This window comes from Ctenopharyngodon idella, chromosome 21, assembly GCF_019924925.1.
Source record: "Ctenopharyngodon idella isolate HZGC_01 chromosome 21, HZGC01, whole genome shotgun sequence".
Lineage (NCBI taxonomy): Eukaryota > Metazoa > Chordata > Actinopteri > Cypriniformes > Xenocyprididae > Ctenopharyngodon > Ctenopharyngodon idella.
In genome coordinates this window covers 15534721-15553160 of record NC_067240.1, presented here as the reverse complement: position 1 = coordinate 15553160, position 18440 = coordinate 15534721, and the positions used below count along the sequence as shown (strand labels likewise).

The 18440-nt window shown below is 37.0% G+C and overlaps 1 protein-coding gene across 1 annotated transcript in view; it reads right to left on the bottom strand.

Annotated features, from left to right (window-relative positions):
* Positions 1-12631, bottom strand: part of jam3b (junctional adhesion molecule 3b) — a 36806-nt gene extending 24175 nt beyond the window's left edge. The window contains exon 1 of the mRNA XM_051878229.1: positions 12464-12631. Coding sequence (XP_051734189.1) covers positions 12464-12548 — 85 coding nt within the window. The 5' untranslated portion in view covers positions 12549-12631. The remainder of the gene's footprint in view (positions 1-12463) is intronic.
* Between the last annotated feature and the right edge of the window lie 5809 nt (positions 12632-18440).

Sequence of the window (18440 nt, the reverse complement as noted above, 5' to 3'; positions counted from 1 at the left end):
GAACTACACTGGTTGTGCTGCATGTTTTTGATTCACCGAACCAGTTTATAGTGAATCGGACTACACCAGTAGTCTCGTGAGATCTCGCGATGCTAAATGTGACGAGATTTCTCGTCGAGGTGCAAAACTGTCTCGCGATATCGCCATGACTGGGCGTGAGGGTGAAATTAGCATAGAATATGCCACCACTATGTTTACATTACATTACAGTTCCTACAGCAGCACTGCCTCCACTGTCATTTTGCTTTTTTTATAGAAATAAAAACCATTTAATTCTATTGTAACTATTGTAAACGTCTGCTCTGCTCATCCAGCATGAGCTGCATAGTCGCACACAATGCAGCAGGAATCACAGTTCACTGATCATGCAATGAGAGTAAGGCGAGATGACTGACAAGACCATGGCGGAGGATTTGTTGCGCAACAGAGCCTAAGGCCCCGTTTACACCAGTGCGTTTCATTTTAAAACGAAAATGCACTAGTGTAGACGGGGCCTAAGTGTTTGATTAGTGTTTTATCTTATAGAATGCATGCTCAGCGCCGCCGCTCCCTACTCGAAGAGTACGTACGATCACAAATTCAAAAGTGTAAGTAAAATGCGAGCTCCCTTATGCGCACAAATTAGGCTACATACAATACCCCGTATCCCACTATCAAACCTTAGGCTGGGCTGTGTAATTGTAACCACTTCTTAGCTCTGGTCTCTGTTTGCACTTTGAATATTGAGAGAATACTTTGATTATGGTTGCACATATTGTTTACACTAGGGGTGGGAGGAAAAAAAAAAAAAAAAAAAAAAAAAAAAAAAAAATCGATGCATCAATATTCTCTCTTTAACGATTCTGGATTCTGAAATTCTCAGAATCGATTCTGAGCTTATTTTTAACCGCAGTTTTGAGATGACGCTGCGTGTGCTTACGGTGCGTGTCAACCGGCGCGTAACAGAGCGAGCGTTTTCAATTAATTCCTATGGAAGTTGAGCTTCACTCTCGCGAGCCTGAATATGCTCAACTTCCATAGGAATGAACTGAATACGCTCGCTCCGCGCCAGTGGGCACGCAGTCAGAAACAACCGTATTCTGCTTGTTTCCATTTCCTCTCATACACACACCACTCTAACCTTCTATAAAATAATCCTTCATACAGTTCGGAAAAGCTAGAGCAAATTATGCCCATTGCGCGGACATTTGCGTGGTTCATCATTGCGCAGGATATGCGCTGTGAGAGAAACGTGCTTGCAACTTGTGTTCTCGCCTGCCGGTAGGCCTATTTTCCTTACAAATGCTCTACAAGGGCATCATTTATGTTGTTTCGAGTGCTGTGGGCTTATATTTTATAAATATGAAACTCACTGACAGAAGGCTGCTTTTAATTTCCACGTGCGGCTTTGTGAAGGGCGCATGCGCAAGTGGCTGTGTGCGACTCCGTTTAAGTGTTTAAATGTAGCCTACTTGCATCTCAAAATGCTTTTATGACGCGAAATTAATGTAAACACAGTCAGTTAGATGTCTTAAAGGGTTAAACAGACAGGACAAAAACATCTTACATTTCAAAAGAGATCTGTGCATTATTGTGAATACAGCTTATTCTTCAGCTGTCTATGATGACATCAGTAATAATCAAACAACCGTAAAGCTGAGAAAGAGAAAAATCCCTCATAGCTATTGAATGTTTTTGGAAAACGTTCAGATACTCTTAAATACTGAAAGCACTCTTTGTTTATTGCTTGTAATGTTTCGTTGTTCCTCTTTATTATTATTTATTAGGCTACTTGCTTTTATGTTTTGAAGCTGTTTATAAAAATATTTAAAAATCTTAACATACAATTTTTTTATTTTTTTAAACTTGTAATTATTTAAAAAGTACTTATAATTACATAGACTATGTATTAAAAAAATAAAATAAATAAGGTTACGAAACTAATCAATTAATAAGAAAAAAAGTGGATCAAGAATCGTTTTGGAATCGGAACGTGACTCCCAGAATCGGAATCGGATCGTGAGGTGACTAAAGATTCCCACCCCTAGTTTACACTTAACAAGACTAAGAACAAACTGTTATTTATTTTTGTTATTTATACTGTTTTTATTTCTAAGTTCAATTTGTGGAAAGGAGTTCAATTAGGAGGTCACACACAGCCACTTCATTCAGAAGTTCTGGAAGCTCATAATTCATGCACAGTAAGGTCTGAAGAGACTCATGTGAAATGATACAGGAGAGAAGCCAGTCAGTTGAGTTTGTGGCAAAACCCTTTACAGTGCTTGTATATTGTTGTCTTTCAGTGCATATGATAATTCATACTCAGAAAGTAGAACTGAAATGACATTCATTAGAAGATGATTAGTTAAACCTTTCAAAATGCACCTGCATACTATTTTTCCAGTCATGAATTTTGTCATTGAGGATTTCTTAAAAATACTGTGCAAAAGTTTTTCCTTGTCTCATTCTCGTGAACCCAATCTCATGTCTCGTCACACCCCTATACACCAGCCTTGCTGGTGTTATAGCGTGGAGCCCACAAGAAAGACGTGTTTCATGGAGCATGTTGTTTTTATCTCATCACATTTGATTTGAAGTGCAAACTTCAGATTCAGCTAAAAAAAGTGAAGAATTCAACTGTTCTTATCAAGATTTCACAATTATCACCAGCAAATGCTGGTGCATTCAAGCTAATCCACGAATCTGGATCAGAGAAAACTACACAAACACAACTGCACCTCCACTGTTAGGATTTATACATGCAGCATACATTTTGCATCGGTTGATCCAGATGTGCGTGCCTGCCAATTCTTAATGTCCTGACTGACTGCATGATGCTTATCTGCATTAAGCCTTTGCTGCCCAGAGAGAATACAATGTAAACTCACTAATGAGGGTAGTTTTACGAGGGGAATAGTATTTCCTCAACTGCTGAAAATATCTCTCACTCTGTCAACCGTATTGCCGTCATTTTGGAATCTCAAATTGGATATATGTAATTAACCCCACCCATGATAAGTGTAACATATGCAATGACTACTTATGATAGACAACTGCACTGCATTCTCCAGAAATGTGGCCAGCTCAAACATCTAGCATTAAGAGGAAACTGATATGAGAGCAAGTTACCCTACATTTTCTACCTCAGATTTGGAGTTTCCATCACACTGATGGTCTTCGACTAAAGCAAATATTTTCTCCCAACCATAGGATGTTGCCCACAGACATATGAGGAGTGATCTTGAGTGGTGCTGATAAGAAATAAAGCTGCATGGTTGCCCACTTCTGCATGAATGACTCTGTAGCAGAGAATTTATTTCACTGTATGTCTGTAGCAGTTTCATCCACTCAAAAAAATGGAGATTCCAAGTGAAAATTCCATGAATGTGCACAGAACCATAAGATCATTGTGATTGTGCAGTGGAGAATAGGAAGAAAAAGAGTGTTCCCTCAACTTTGGGGAAAACTTTTACTTCTCAGGAGTGCTATGGCTATATGGGCCCCGTACTTTCAAGGGACCAAGATAAAAGGCATTATTTGTGTGCCTTCTTGGGCCTTATTTTTGCCATAAATTATTTGTCTCCTTTCTTTCTCTACTGTTTTATGTTTTTAATATTTCAAGAACCTACACATCAGTGTTCTCTTTGTTCCTCAATACACAGAACAACAAAGGGAAGCTGTAATTTAAGGCACCACACAACACGTCCTCAGAAAATGGTGGCTCTTTGAGCACAGTGCTGAGAATTTAAACAATAAACTTGACTAATCCACAATTATTGCACTGGATCATGATAGATAATTAAATAAATAAACAAATAGTAAAAAACAGTAAATTATAGTATGTTATCTTTTTTTTTTTTAAATATTGTACTACATCAACTTGTTAAAATCATTTAGAGAAAAGAAAAAAGGTTGTGGTAAACAAAAGGAGAAAATACAAAACAAATGATAGAAAAGGAGAAAATGCTAAATGTCCCTTGAGTTCAAAGGGAAATTGTTGAAACAAACATCAGTATATTGTACATTAGAAATGTTCTGTCCTCTAAAGAGGCAATTTATGCAAATGACAATCTAATTCAATACTTTTAAAAGACAGAAATTATCATAGGGCATTAGGAAAAAATTGCTGCAGCCAATCATTACTGTTTTTGAGAACATCCCCCAGGCCATGAACACTCTCAAGCTTTAACAATGAACAGAACAAGTACAACAGATAGAGACTGTTAATGTAGTGCAATAATGCTAGCAAATACACACCACACTTTTAAGTGTATATCGAATACTACATCGATGTACAAACAAAATTATGATCCAGAGCCAAAGGGATCTTGCCTGAGCACCGCTATTTTGATATATACTGGAACATGAAACTATTTTAAATATTTTAATAGCCTATAAAAGGTAAAAGTTATGTAAAACATCCAAAGACAAACAGTCTTTTTCACCACACAGTATCATTATTTCTGTGTTACAGAAATACTGGGATAATAGTTTATAGTTTGAATATAAACACTAATGTCTACGGTAGCGATCAAAATAAAATAAACCAAAAGTAACTTGATGCTTCAAATAAATCACACAAATCGTTACACCAGTAGTTAGTGGCAAGTGACTGTTAAAAAGGTATTTGTCAATGAATCATTAATTCAAGAGATTCATTCAAAAATCCTGATACATCCAGTAATGAAACAAGTCATTGAATCATTAAAAATTACATTTTTTTTAAATAGACTGCACCAATTAACATTTTGTCAGAACCTCTAGTAATTTAAATGTTATTTTGTTTAGTTGCCTAGAGAATCATGACCTCTTTTTAAACAACAACAAAAACGTGAATCTCAATTTATCCAGAATCATACACCTCTATTTTACATCAAATCAAAATTATAAAAAGCTTCAACTTTACATTCCCTCTTCATGCACTCCGTTTTGCTGTGGTGTTCCTGAAAACATCAATAACAGTGGCATCTTTTCCACTTCGGTTAGTTACAGTAAGATCTTTTAATTACATCCAGCGTTCTGGCATTGTTTCCGTATCTCTGCACATTATTAGGATGTCTTAAGTCTCTTCAAATCTTCTTAAAGGCTACTGACTGATTAGTTTCCTGCAGGAAGCGTCTCATGCGCCCTGTCTTAGCGACTCCTTTTAAGGTCATCCTGGAAAACGCTGATATGCAGCCGTGATGTAAACACATTGCCTGTATTGTCTGCATGGGGCAAATCTCTGAGATAACGTGTTCGCCTTGGGACACCCCTAACAAACTGCTGCGTATAACCGTCACAATTTAGAAAAGAACTGATTAGCTTTTTGCCATGATAGGCTATAGAACCATAGACAAAAATAAATAGCAATGTAGTTTTCCATTAAATATCACTCAACACTAAGATATTTTGAAGAATGTTTCAACCGTTTTTCCCCATTTAATGAAAGTCAATGGGGTACAAAACAACAGTCAATTGGACCCCACTGACATTCACTATATGGGTAAAAAAAAGCCTTCAATTTACTCATAAATTGGAAACCACTACACTAAATACTTTGAAATTCCTAAGCCTTCTGCACTGGCCTACAAATTGATGCCATGACTGAACTGCATTATTGTCAGCAAAATGCTTACTGCTTAACAGCCTTATAAAACAACCAGTTAAAACAAACCTATTTGCCTATTAAATATACTACATACATTGGCTTATATACAAACCTCAGGGCCACCGGGCAGGAGGATCTTGATCAATGTCTGGCATAATGACAAATATCCCAGGCTCTTATTTGTTCAGGACACGCTCTCGAGCCTACAGCAGCTATACTCAGCGCATACTATTACAAAGTTCACTTAAGTTTTGAGGCCACTGGAGGAACCAAACATCCTTTCAAATAACAGGCATATTTAAGAGTATTTCAGGTAACTTGCTTTTTTTATGCTTTTCCCCCCTCTGATTTTGCCCAACTGCTCTGTGTAATGTCTATTGGGGAACCACTACAATGATGGTAATCTGACTCAAATGAAGACTTTTAAGTTCTATATTAATCTAAAAATAAAGAAGCTCAGACTTAATAGTGTTTTGTGAATCAGATGGCATCTTGAAATAGATCTAATACATCTATGGTTATAATAAGAGGGTCAAGCTTGGCTTTAAGGGTTGCCTGCCTGGTTTTATTTTCAAACTCTTTCCTGTAAACTTAGCAAGTAAGTGCGAGAAGCGTTATGAGGTGGCCTTAACGCCGGCCCGCCAGATGGTCTGGCCGCAATCTGTCAGTGCAATCTGACCAGTCGACTAAACTCACACAACAAATCTGGTGCTAATGGTGGATTTTAACCCAGAGAGGAGTCACACTCCAAATAAGATTCTCATTAAGGTTGCTCCATTTCTGTTGCCTTCACTTATCAACTGCTAATCATGCTTTGATAGGCAACAGCACATACGATAAAGCTCAGAGGCACTGAAGGCACTATTTTAAGCGAGGTATTTTGCAGCTATTGCTCTTTAAAATATATAGGCTTAAAGGCACTACAAATGGATATTGTTAAAAATTGATATGAAATAGGCTAGGGTAATACATTTTCTCATTTCTGGTGAATAGCCATGCGAAAAAGTGGGCCGTCGAGCAGGTGATAAATTGTCTCTATGATTGACTGTTTGGGGGTCTGACTTAAGTCATAAAAATGACAAAGTGTAATTCAATGTAGAGATAATAAATCCAAGAGGAAGAGCTGTTTGTTGATGGAGCTTCGTATCATGTATCTGAAACTGTACAGCCACACATCATCACACTAACCTCAAAAATGAGCTTCTGCTTGTGTGAAAAACCTCAGTATTTGGAAATGTGAAAATCTGTCATGCTCATCATCTTATTCCCTCAAAACCTCTGCTGGAAGAGTCAAGAAATATATTTGCGGGTCTTTTTTTATCACCACACTAGAGTCATCTGCTCTTCATAGCAGTCGCTTTAGAACTTGATATCTGCTGTGAGGGATTCAAATCATCATCACCAAGGTGAATCATGGGAGTTCTATCTGTCAACATTTGTACTTGTGATAGGGAACATCAAACACTAGGTGTGCAAATGGCAGATGTTTCAACTCAGTGAAGATGCCACTGTTATTTCTTTGTTTAAATTAGATGAAAGTGTCATATCCATACGTTTACTGTCCCTACACATCATTAGAGGACTTCTAAAACTGTAAGATGCAGGCCAATGAAATGAAAAAGAGACGTCTAGAGGTTTTAAAACTTTTTTTAAAAGTTGAACTTCTTTTTTATTTTGAGCTCTGCGTTTTTAAAACATTGTATTGTGCGACAGACATAGCAAAAGACGTGATTACAGTGGTCAAAGACATCTGTCTGGCAGCATATTTACACAGAAAAACAATGGAAAAAGCAGATCAGAGGAATGCAGAAATACATTCTTTGTGAACAGCACCTTATAGTCTGTATGTGACTAATATGTAAAATTGACAGAAAAGGGCTTTTCGCACTTGAAATAGTTAAATCTGGGTTAGAAATAGTTAAACCTGACCCTGGGTCATTCTAAACCCTGGGTAAATGGAATCCTGGGTTATCTTGCTTGTTTCACACTGCTCATAATTTATCCGGGGTTAACAATTAATCCTGGGTATTCATAAACTGATGTTTCACATTGTACATTCCTAAACCCTGGGTTAATGTTCTTATTTGCATATTTGCAGAGTCAGTGTCATTGATTGGATAAAAGCAGCATGCGACTTGTTTACATAGGCTAGCTCTAGCATTGTGCATCCTCGTATTAACGACTGTAAAATCGAGTTTATACTGAAAGGACATTTCGGACTATAAAGTTAAGAATAAAACGGTCTCTTCTTCACTCAAATTGTTGCGTTTTCTGTCAGCACTTGACATTTTTCCTCTCAAATGCTGAATTTACTGTTTATAGTATACAATGCGCAGTGTTTCGTGTGACTGTCTACAGCACGTGAATATGAGTACACAATTGGTTATCCATTGCTAAGCATCTAGTTGTAACATTCTAACATCACATCGTTTCACACTGTACAAGTTTGGCACCGCAATGCGGGGTAACCGCAAACACTCCGGGGCAGGGTTTCATAACCCCAGGTAAAAAGCGGTGCTAACCCCGTTTCTAATGCTGCCCTCACGTGCTATCGGAAATTTGATAATTTCCACTTCTAAAGTTGTGATTACGAGCTCACTGCATTCAAGTTTTGAAATGAGAGGGCGTTCTTGTGCAATTTTTACCTTGGAAACTCGTATTTTCGATAATTCCGAGAGCACGCGAAGGCAGTATAAATTACAAGTGTGAACGTTCCTTTGCCCAAGGTTAATAGCGGTGTTTAGAACGACGAAAACCCGGGGTTAAGCGCAGTGTAAAAAAAAAAAAAAGCCTTAAAATGTGCTAATTATAATTTCAGTTATTATCATGTTAGTTCTGTTCAAACTATTACTGTTGTATGTATTTCTGAGCTTATAAACAGGACACACTGGCATGGCTTGTTTCCACAGAGAGAGCAGCATTTGATTCCAATGGCTGTCAGGTGACTTGTTGCATTTCTATTTTTAGCAATAATAATTACCTTTGTGATTGCATTATAAATCAAGGTTCAGTTTTAATTCAAACTATTCTATTTGAAAATGAAATGAAAACTGAACAGGAAAGAAACACTCATTATCGCAGTCTCTAATATTGGCTAATAAGTAATTATTGTATGAAGCAGACAGTCTCCAACTGATTCACTCCAAAGATATTCACCTACTCTAATAAGCAGCTGGCAAAGACAAAGGCTATGTTCAGACTGTCAGTCCAAATCTGATTTTTGTGCATATCTGATTTAAATCTGATCAGATTAAGCAAGTGTGAACGACAAAATATCACATGAAATGCGATTTTTACAAATCTGTTTCAAGCTATATTCATATGTAGTTTGAAATCCTATTCAAACCGCATTTATGGAAATCCGTTTCAGTCCAAAAAGTCAATCATTTTAGATCAGATTCCAATCGGATACACATAATCAGATTTGGACCGACAGTGTGAACACAGCCAAAGTTGAGGAAGAAATTTGCACAGGCATGATCATTTCCTTCAAAAGCATGTGACAAGATAGAGATCAGTGACAGGAAATCATCTAAATGGTCAAAGATTATCACCCAAACTTGGAATAAACAAGGAAGAACTGTATCTTGAGTAAGGAAGTTGTTAAATGGTGATATAAATAATTATCTATTATGATAATAACATGAACATTGTTAAAAAATATTAGTGAATAATTCACTCAAAAAGTACTTTCTTCTATAAAAAAGAACATTTGGAAATTGTTTCAGTGTTTTTTTTATGGGTTGTCCATGCAATGACAATGTTTTAAACCCCATTGTCTTTCATTGTATAAACAAAAACATTCTTCAAGGTAAAGAAAGTCATTCCGGTTTGGAACGACATGAAATAAAAATAAAAGTCGGGTCTCTCCTAATCCTGCTCCTTTGCATGGGCTCCAGGATATCCAGCTCTGCAGTCAGGAACTATTTTGATCAATGCCCATCTTACACATGGAAGTCTTATTGACATTTAGGGAATGCACATGCTTGCCATTCCTGAACTGCGAATCTGTTAGTTCTAGGCTTTCCCTTCCACATCTGTCACTGCTTACCAAAAAATACAAATTAATAAAAGCAGGATAAGCATGGGAAAAAACACCTTTCATGTTTCTTTCAGAGACTTCAGAGGGATTTCCATTTGCAAGAGAAAATCTCAGATTTCCTTCTAACACTTGTACTTAAATGGCTCTGTTTTTAATGTTTAAAAAAATGCTAAATGTTTCTAACTCAATTGAAACTTTTATACATCTTCACCTCTGCTTCCCCGATGTAAAGTGAATGAATTCTCGAGGCTGTTTGTGGGTGAGCATTCCACATTTGTTCTCAATGCTGAGTATATGTGGGGGGCTGAGTGGGACATATTTCAGCTCCGTGTCAGGGGGGTCCTCCATTCACTCGCACCCACAGCCGCTCAGCTGTTTCTTCACGTTACTCCGGGTTACTCCGGCTGGCCGACCGAACATGTGCCGCTCTCCTGTTGCTCAAAGACTCAGCATGTTTCATCACGCAGCCTGCCTGTCGTGGTACCCATACGCTGGGACCTCCCGTATGTAATTTTTCCCATCACTATACAGTGACGATAAACTGCCTTTAGGAAGATACTCTATACAACATACTTTCCTCATGTGGAACCTTCCAGCTAAAACGAACCCAAGCACGTGTAGAAGGGCAACGTGTCTTTGTCCGCAACAGCCCTGGGTAAAGCACACAGAGAACGGCTATCTTTTCCGTGCATATTTCTCTCTGTCGCTTACTGAACACATCAAAAATGTCAGCCTGTAACTGATGGACATGCCCAGAAGGTCCAGCATGCTTTTCATGAACCCCCAGAAAGCCATTTGCTGGGAAGCAGCGGGTGGAAGAGAAAGCACACTCAGCCTTCTAGGGACAAGCTATCACTTTCACTGTTTTTCACTATTTAAGTTGCATTTAATCACATCTGAAATATTAATCTCAACACAGACAATTATCAGCATTATAGGCAACCTAATGGTGAACATTATCTCAGAATATTGTTCCACGACACCACATTTCTTTGAAGTCCGAAGCATTCGGTGTGGACTAAAATGGAAGGCTGCCACTCGTCCAAGTATTCATCTAAAATATGGGGTGTGATCTCAACCTTTGTACTATTCCTAAATCTATTTTATCCTATCCAGTAAAGCATAACTTGGCACCAAAAGTGCTGGCAAAAGACACCAGAGAGAGTTTCCACTGTTCAAATACACCCTATGGCTTTTTTTAAACATAAGGTATAACAAACCATAGAGAAACTGCTTTTGGTGTACATTTTCATCTTATATTGTAATTTTACTTTTAATAGAAATTTCATTACACTCTAGAAAACTCATACATTTTTTGCTTAAAATCACATTTCACATTATATGCTGCAATGTATTTACACAGGCTAAGTAAATGCTTACAAGTAATATATGTAACATGGCCAGTGTTAACTTTTTAATTTATAGTCAGTTGAATATGTATATATTTAAGTGACTGAATTTGCAAAATCTATTTGCAAACAAATTTTAAATTTTAAACGCAGTTTTCCTTTTTAAAATAAGCAAACAAAACAAAATGAATTCATTTATTTTAATAAATGAAAAAAGTTAACTCGAGAAAGAGAAAAATGGTACATTTTACAGTATGTACAACAGAACACAGATTACCCAGCAGTATTTAGTGCTGTAGTCTGTAATTAAGCCAATCAGCACACTTGAATAATCACAGGAGATGGGCAGTTTCTACAAGAGCCTACGTGACTCCCTACAACTACAATTACAGTTAACCTTTAAAAGGGTCATCAAATGTTCATTTTTAATCAAACAAAAGCAATAGAGATAAATAGAAAGTAAAAAGTACATATAACCTGAATAATTTAAAGAGTTTATAGCTCAAAACGACTTATATTATATTATCTATATCAGCGAAGCTACTGATTAGCCTATTTCCATTTTACAGTAAAAAAAAAACAAAAAACTTCATCTTCTGACAGAATAATTTAATTAAATACTTTAGTCTAGACCAATAGCTTAATTAAATTACAACCGACTGTTCAAACGATCCAGGAAAAAACATGCCATCTTTTTAATTATTTCCCTGAACCCAAAACATAAGACTTAAGTACTGTGAAAATTTAAGGCAATATGCTGCGATTGCTGAAATCACAGCCTGTGCTAATGTCTGGCGCCCGCATCGCGCGCTGCCAGATCCCCTCTCGTGACCACTTAGAAAACCGTTATCTCACAATAAACATGCCCCGTTTCCACAGAAATAGTTTCTAATCGTTAAAACAAACCCAAAAACTAACAAACACGCGACCGTTTTGGAAAAGCAACATGACAATCAACAACACTAACCACTCAGTTCAGGTCTGTTTGCTTGTGTCATTTCAAAAACTTTTAAAGCGTGAACAAAGAACTGAGCCGAATGAGCAAACACTCACAAAACTACTTTTTATGGGATAATAAAGTCTGAGTTAAAAACAAAAACATATCTATTTTTCCCGTAAACAACAAATTTAACCTGTAGAACAAGGGAATAATAAATTCGGATTTATTTATGGTTAGTTGGACAAACACGAAGAGCGGGATGCGAGTCTCCAGCCCACGATGAGAAACATTCCAGCGCGAGACAACTAAAATCTAAAGCTCGTGTCGCGAAACCCCCAAAATGTTACTTTTATCTCAGTTTGGATTCAACATCCACATCAGCTCACATAAAAGAGCTAACGGTTAGCTCAATAGTTTAGTTGGCTTAAAGAGACAAGCACTTTTGTGAAACAGGACGCTCGTTGAAACACATTTCAAGAACTTCGATAAATGATTCACCACAGTTTGTATCACTTTTGCTTCTTTTACAAAGAAAGTATAAAAGTGTGGTGATGTGTACTCACATTGCATGGAAAGGAGAAGCAGAACGCAAGCCAGTGGTGTTAACGCCATCTTGGAGTCGCTGAAATGTTCAGTTTGGCTGTACATGCGCAAAGTAAAGGGCTTTAGGAGAGGATGGAGAGAGCTCGCGCTCACCAACCGATGTGAGAGAGAGGCACGTCGAGCTATTGTGTGGAGTTTCCATGACTACAAACAGCATCATCGTCATGAATAGTTTTGTTTTAGGATTTTTTTTTTTCACGCCAGGCCAGTGAAGTTGCTCCATTTCCAATAAAAACTGTATTTATAACATAATGTTTACAAGTTATCTAAGAATGGATGGAGTTTACACACGTTTTTACACACTTTTAAAAACTGTATATCACGCTATTTCAGTATGACTTTACCTTGTACATTTCCACTGAACAAACAAAGACTTGGTATTTTAAATCAGTATGTTTCAATAATCATTTGTTGTGCTTTAAAGTACACTTATTTTGATGTGTTGACTGACAGACTAAAACACATGTAAAATATTGATTGTAGTTTTGATTGTAGTGTGTTAAAAATGACATTTAATGTAGGTGAATTAAGGGTGATTGGGACATAAGGTCAAATGGGACAGTATAACTATATAGAATTTATTTTCTCACCTGATGAGTGAAAATAAAAACTTTTTTTGCTGAGCCCTAGCTGTGAGACCACATAAATAAAATGGGATGCCCTCATTGGTCTAATATCATGTAGGTGGGCGGGGCATGCATCAAACAGGAAGTTGACCGTGAAATGCATGAACTGGGGAAAATGACATAAGCTTTTGGCAGTTATAATAATAAGGTCCTAAAATTGTCATAGCTACTATATTGTATACACTTTTGATAGAAACATGAATATGATGCACTACTGCTTCAAAATCAGTAAAAAAAATGGTTAATATCATGTTTCTTTTTTCAGAATTAGGTTGTTTTTATTTTGTCCCATCCACCCAAACACAATTTGGGTGGATAGGACAGTATAATTTTGGGTGATTGGGACAGTGCTTAAATGCTTTGCTAATTAATAAAATTATTAGCCTTGCAATAGAGAACCATTGTATATGCTCTATATGCTCTAAATCAGTATTCCCAACCATGTGCAAGCCCTAATCAACCACTAAAATATTAATGAACTAGATTTTACTAAAGTAAAACAACCAAATTCTGAAAATATAAACATAGTTAAACTCTTTTTTTTTGTTTGGTTTTTTTGCTGATTGCAGTAATAAGCTTTGCGAATCGAATCAGTGACTCGAATCTCCTATCAAATGGCTAAACTGCTGAAACCACGTGACTTTGGCGCTCCGAGTCACTGATTCGATTCGCAAAGCTCCGAAGCAGTGTTTTGAAATTGGCCCATCACTATATTGTTGAAAAGTCGTTATTTTGTTTTTTGGCGCACAAAAATATTCTCGTCGCTTTATAATATTAAGGTAGAACTACTGAACTCGCATTAACTGTTTTAAATATGTTTTTAGTACCTTTATGGATCTTGAGAGAAGAAATGTCATTGCTGTGAATGCAGGCCTCACTGAGCCATCGGATTTAATCAAAAATATCTTAATTTGTGTTCCGAAGATGAATGAAGGCCTTATGGGTGTGGAACGACATGAGGGTGAGTAATAAATTACATTATTTTCATTTTTGGGTGAACTAACCCTTTAAATTACCATATTATATCTATATATGTATATCTATATCTATAGAGGGTTGAAATCCGATGGCTCAGTGAGGCCCTCATAGCCAGCAATGACATTTCCTCTCTCAAGATCCATTAATGTACTAAAAACATATTTAAATCAGTTCATATGAGTACAGTGGTTCAATATTAATATTATAAAGTGACGAGAATATTTTTGTTGTGCCAAAAAAACAAAATAATGACTTATATAGTGATGGCCGATTTCAAAACACTGCTTCATGAAGCTTTGGAGTGTTATGAATCAGCGTGTCGAATCATGATTCGGATCGCGTGTCAAACCACCAAACTGCTGAAATCACATGACTTTGGCGCTCCAAACCGCTGATTTGACACAAAAGATTCATAATGCTACGAAGCTTCATGAAGCAGTGTTTTGAAATCAGCCATCACTATATAAGTCGTTATTTTGTTTTTTTGGTGCACCAAAAATATTCTCGCCGCTTTATAATATTAATATTGAACCACTGATGGCTCACATGAACTGATTTAAATATGTTTTTAGTACATTAATGGATCTTGAGAGAGGAAATGTCATTGCTGGCTATGCAGGCCTCACTGAGCCGTTGGATTTCAACAAAAATATCTTAATTTGCGCTCCGAAGATTAATGAAGGTCTTACGGGTGTGGAACGGCATGAGGGTGAGTAATAAATGACATAATTTTCATTTTTGGGTGAACTAACCCTTTATAGTGAATTTCAGGATTTCAATCTGCAGAAATGCCACAGCAGGATTAGATGTAATAACTGATGATATCACACTCTGTTTATGTGAATTTGTCTGATGGCGAGGTTAGAGTGTGTGCGGGACCATTTCAGCACAAAGACCATTCCAGTATCTGACAACGGGAGATAAGCGCAAATCCTGAAGGCTTAGGGCACATTATGCTTTTCCAATTCCAGACATTATCGACAACAAAGACGTTCAAAGCAAGAGTCTCTCGCTTCGCCAACCACTCGCAGCACTTGAGCACAGACTGAGAGAAGTCCGTAATCAGTGCTCTATGAACACACAGTGAGTGATTACATGCTGAAGATGAAGGATATCAAGTCAGTGTATTTATATCTTGATGTTCTATCTTTTATATGGAGGGTTCACCAGTCAAGGCCACTCAAATCCAACGTCACTCTTGTTTGACAAGAAATTTAAATAAATAATATATATTAATAAATAAAAATACAGGGCAAAATGACTTTTACAAGACAACCGCAGGCTGAAAAAGGAAATGGACTAAGCACCATATGAATGTATATATATTTTATTAAATATTGTTTCCACACATTCTCTATACTATTCCTTGTTGCAAGCTCCAGAAACTGGATAAAACCAAAGTTCATATTTATTTATTTAGCAAAACCTTATTTCTCAAAAAATATAATTAAATTATATCAGTATATTCGAAAGACAAAGCACAGCATCCAGTGGAGCTCTGTATGTAAATAGTGATGTTCAGCTATAATATTTTAATTCAAAATGACAAACTATCTTAACTATTAGACAATAGCCATGTAAAAATAGCTTTTTTATAGTTACTATGTTAAAACTACAATTAAGAATAAATGCTAAATGGGAATAGAAATATAACATTTTTCCATTTGGTTCAGTTTCACATTTTGCACCTTAGGCCTTTAATGTGATTTGTTTTCGCACCACAAACAGAGGAGTGAAAGCTGTCTGTTGAGAGAAGAGAGCCAGATGGTGCTGTGTAAGGTGGACAGTGTGTTGAGCTCAGGGGAAATGAAAGAATCCCCCCCAGCTTTGTGTGGCTTGTGAGCATTCAGGCAGACATCGCGGCATCTTCACGTGCACTTACGGCAACCCCTGGCCGCTGAACACAGGAGAGCAGTTTTGTGTGTGAAGATGTACATAGTAATATTCTGGGAGGCAACAGAGCTTTACTCTGTCAAAGGAATTTTGTAATTTTTCATGGACATTTCTGAAGAACTTCATGTGAATATGGAAACTAAGCTTGAATTGCTTAAAGGATTCTGTCATTAATTACTCACCTTTATGTCATTCCATAAGACTTTTGTTCATCTTCGGAACACAAATGAAGATCTTTTTTGATTAAATCTGAGAGCTTTCTGTCCCTCCGTAGACAACTATGCGACTACCACTTTGACGCTTTAAAAAATTCATAAAGAGATCATAAAACTAATCCATATGAATTAAGCGGTTTAGTCCAAATTTTCTGAAGAGACCCAATCGCTTTATATGATGAACAGATTGAATTTAGGCTTTTATTCACTTATAAACATTTATCAACTCACACATCAGTTATGGTAAACGGAAGCTCAAGCATGTTCAATTGACGTGCGATCGAGTCTCTTCAGAAAATTTGGACTAAACCGCTCAATTCATTTGGATTAGTTTCTTTATCTAGTTTTTGAAGCGTCAAAGTGGTGGATGCGTATAGCTGTCAATGGAGGGACAGAAATCTCTCAGATTTCATCAAAAAGATCTTTGTTTGTGTTCTGAAGATGAATAAAAGTCTTACGGGTTTGGAACGACATGAGGGTGAGTAAATACTGGTTGAAAGTCTCCTCATATCCTGATAGCAATATCACTATGTTAAAAGGTCTAAATGTATTTTTATAAATATATATTGTCTGTAGGACCGTAAAAAGTTCATCCAATCATTATATTCGGTCTGAATGAAATAATACATTGTCCTACCTGCCTGTCAACATATGTTTTTATATACCCTCGCCTCACGCACCCTGTTTGCGCAGACATCATACATCACCAGCGCGTTTCATGCTATGCCGAGTTTATGTAGACAGACGTCAGTCACAGAGCACCACAAACAAACAACAGCCACCTTTTACAGTTCCTACCGAATCAAAACAGCAAGCTTATAACTACCGTAATTAAGAGATGGCAACCTGTGACATTCTAACCGGAGCTGTTCATGTCCACAGACTCGGAATTATGCATTTCCATGTCAACAGTATCAACACTGAAATGAATCTGCAGCAGTCAGGTACAAGCTCACTAAGATGTTTACGTTCATTATTATTGTAATGTTACGTGCATGTTAAAGACATGAGGTAGTTTAACGCCGTCTCGTGACGCTTTGCCAAGAGCAGCTGTGTGTGCGCCTTCTTATGTTTTGGAGGAGGCGTGGCTTTGGAGACGCTCTGTGGGTGGGATGTTATGATTTGAAAGCTAGCTCGCTATTGCTAACCTCTCGGAAAATGTCCTATTACAACTATAATGACAGAATTTTCATTTTTAGGTGAACTATCCCTTTAAAGGATTAGTTCACTTTAAAATGAAAATTAGCCCAAGCTTTACTCACCCTCAAGCCATCCTAGGTGTATATGACTCTCTTCTTTCTGATGAAAACTATCGGAGAAATATTAATAAATATCCTGATGCATTCCAGCTTTATAATGGCAGTGAAAGGGGGTCATTAGTATGAGCTGAAGAAAGTGCTGCCATCCACACATCCATCCATTATAAATATGTGCTCCACACGGCTCCAAGGGGTTAATAATGGCCTTCTGAAGTGAAACGATGTGTTTGTGTAAAAAAAATCCATCTTTAAACAAGTTATGAAGTCAAATATCGAGCTTCCGCCAGACCGCCTTCCGTGTTCAACGTACGAACAAAGTGTAAAACTCTTGCAGTTCACAAAGCTTACACTACGTCCTACACCTTCCCTATTCAACTTACGGAAAAAGTGTAACTGACATGATGCCAGTTTACACTTTCTTTGTAACTTTAATATGGAAGGTGGTTTGGCGGAAGCCATTTAGTTATGATATTTGACTTCATAACTTGTTTAAATATGGATATTTTATGGATAATATGGATGGAAGCACTTTCTTCAGCTCATACTCATTGAACCCTATCACTGCCATTATAAAGCTCGGATACGTCAGGATATTTATTAATATTTCTCTGATTGCTTTCCTCAGAAAGAAGAGAGTCATATATACCTACGTAGGATGGCTTGAGGGTGAGTAAAGCTTGAGGGTAATTTTCATTTGAAAGTGAACTAATCCTTTAAGGGCATTACTCATGGTTTACTGGAAAACCGCAGGCATCTGACAGACTCATTAGTCATATCTGATAAAACAGGCCGGTTAAGACTGAAGTATAAATTAAACACATCACCATACATTTTACATCAGAATAAACACAATTAAAATGCTTTCTGTCACATATGCATGAGCAAGCAAAGACTTGACTGCCTAATGTCAGATTACACTGCACACCTATGCCTTCATTTCTGATTAATAAGTTCTTTACATAATAA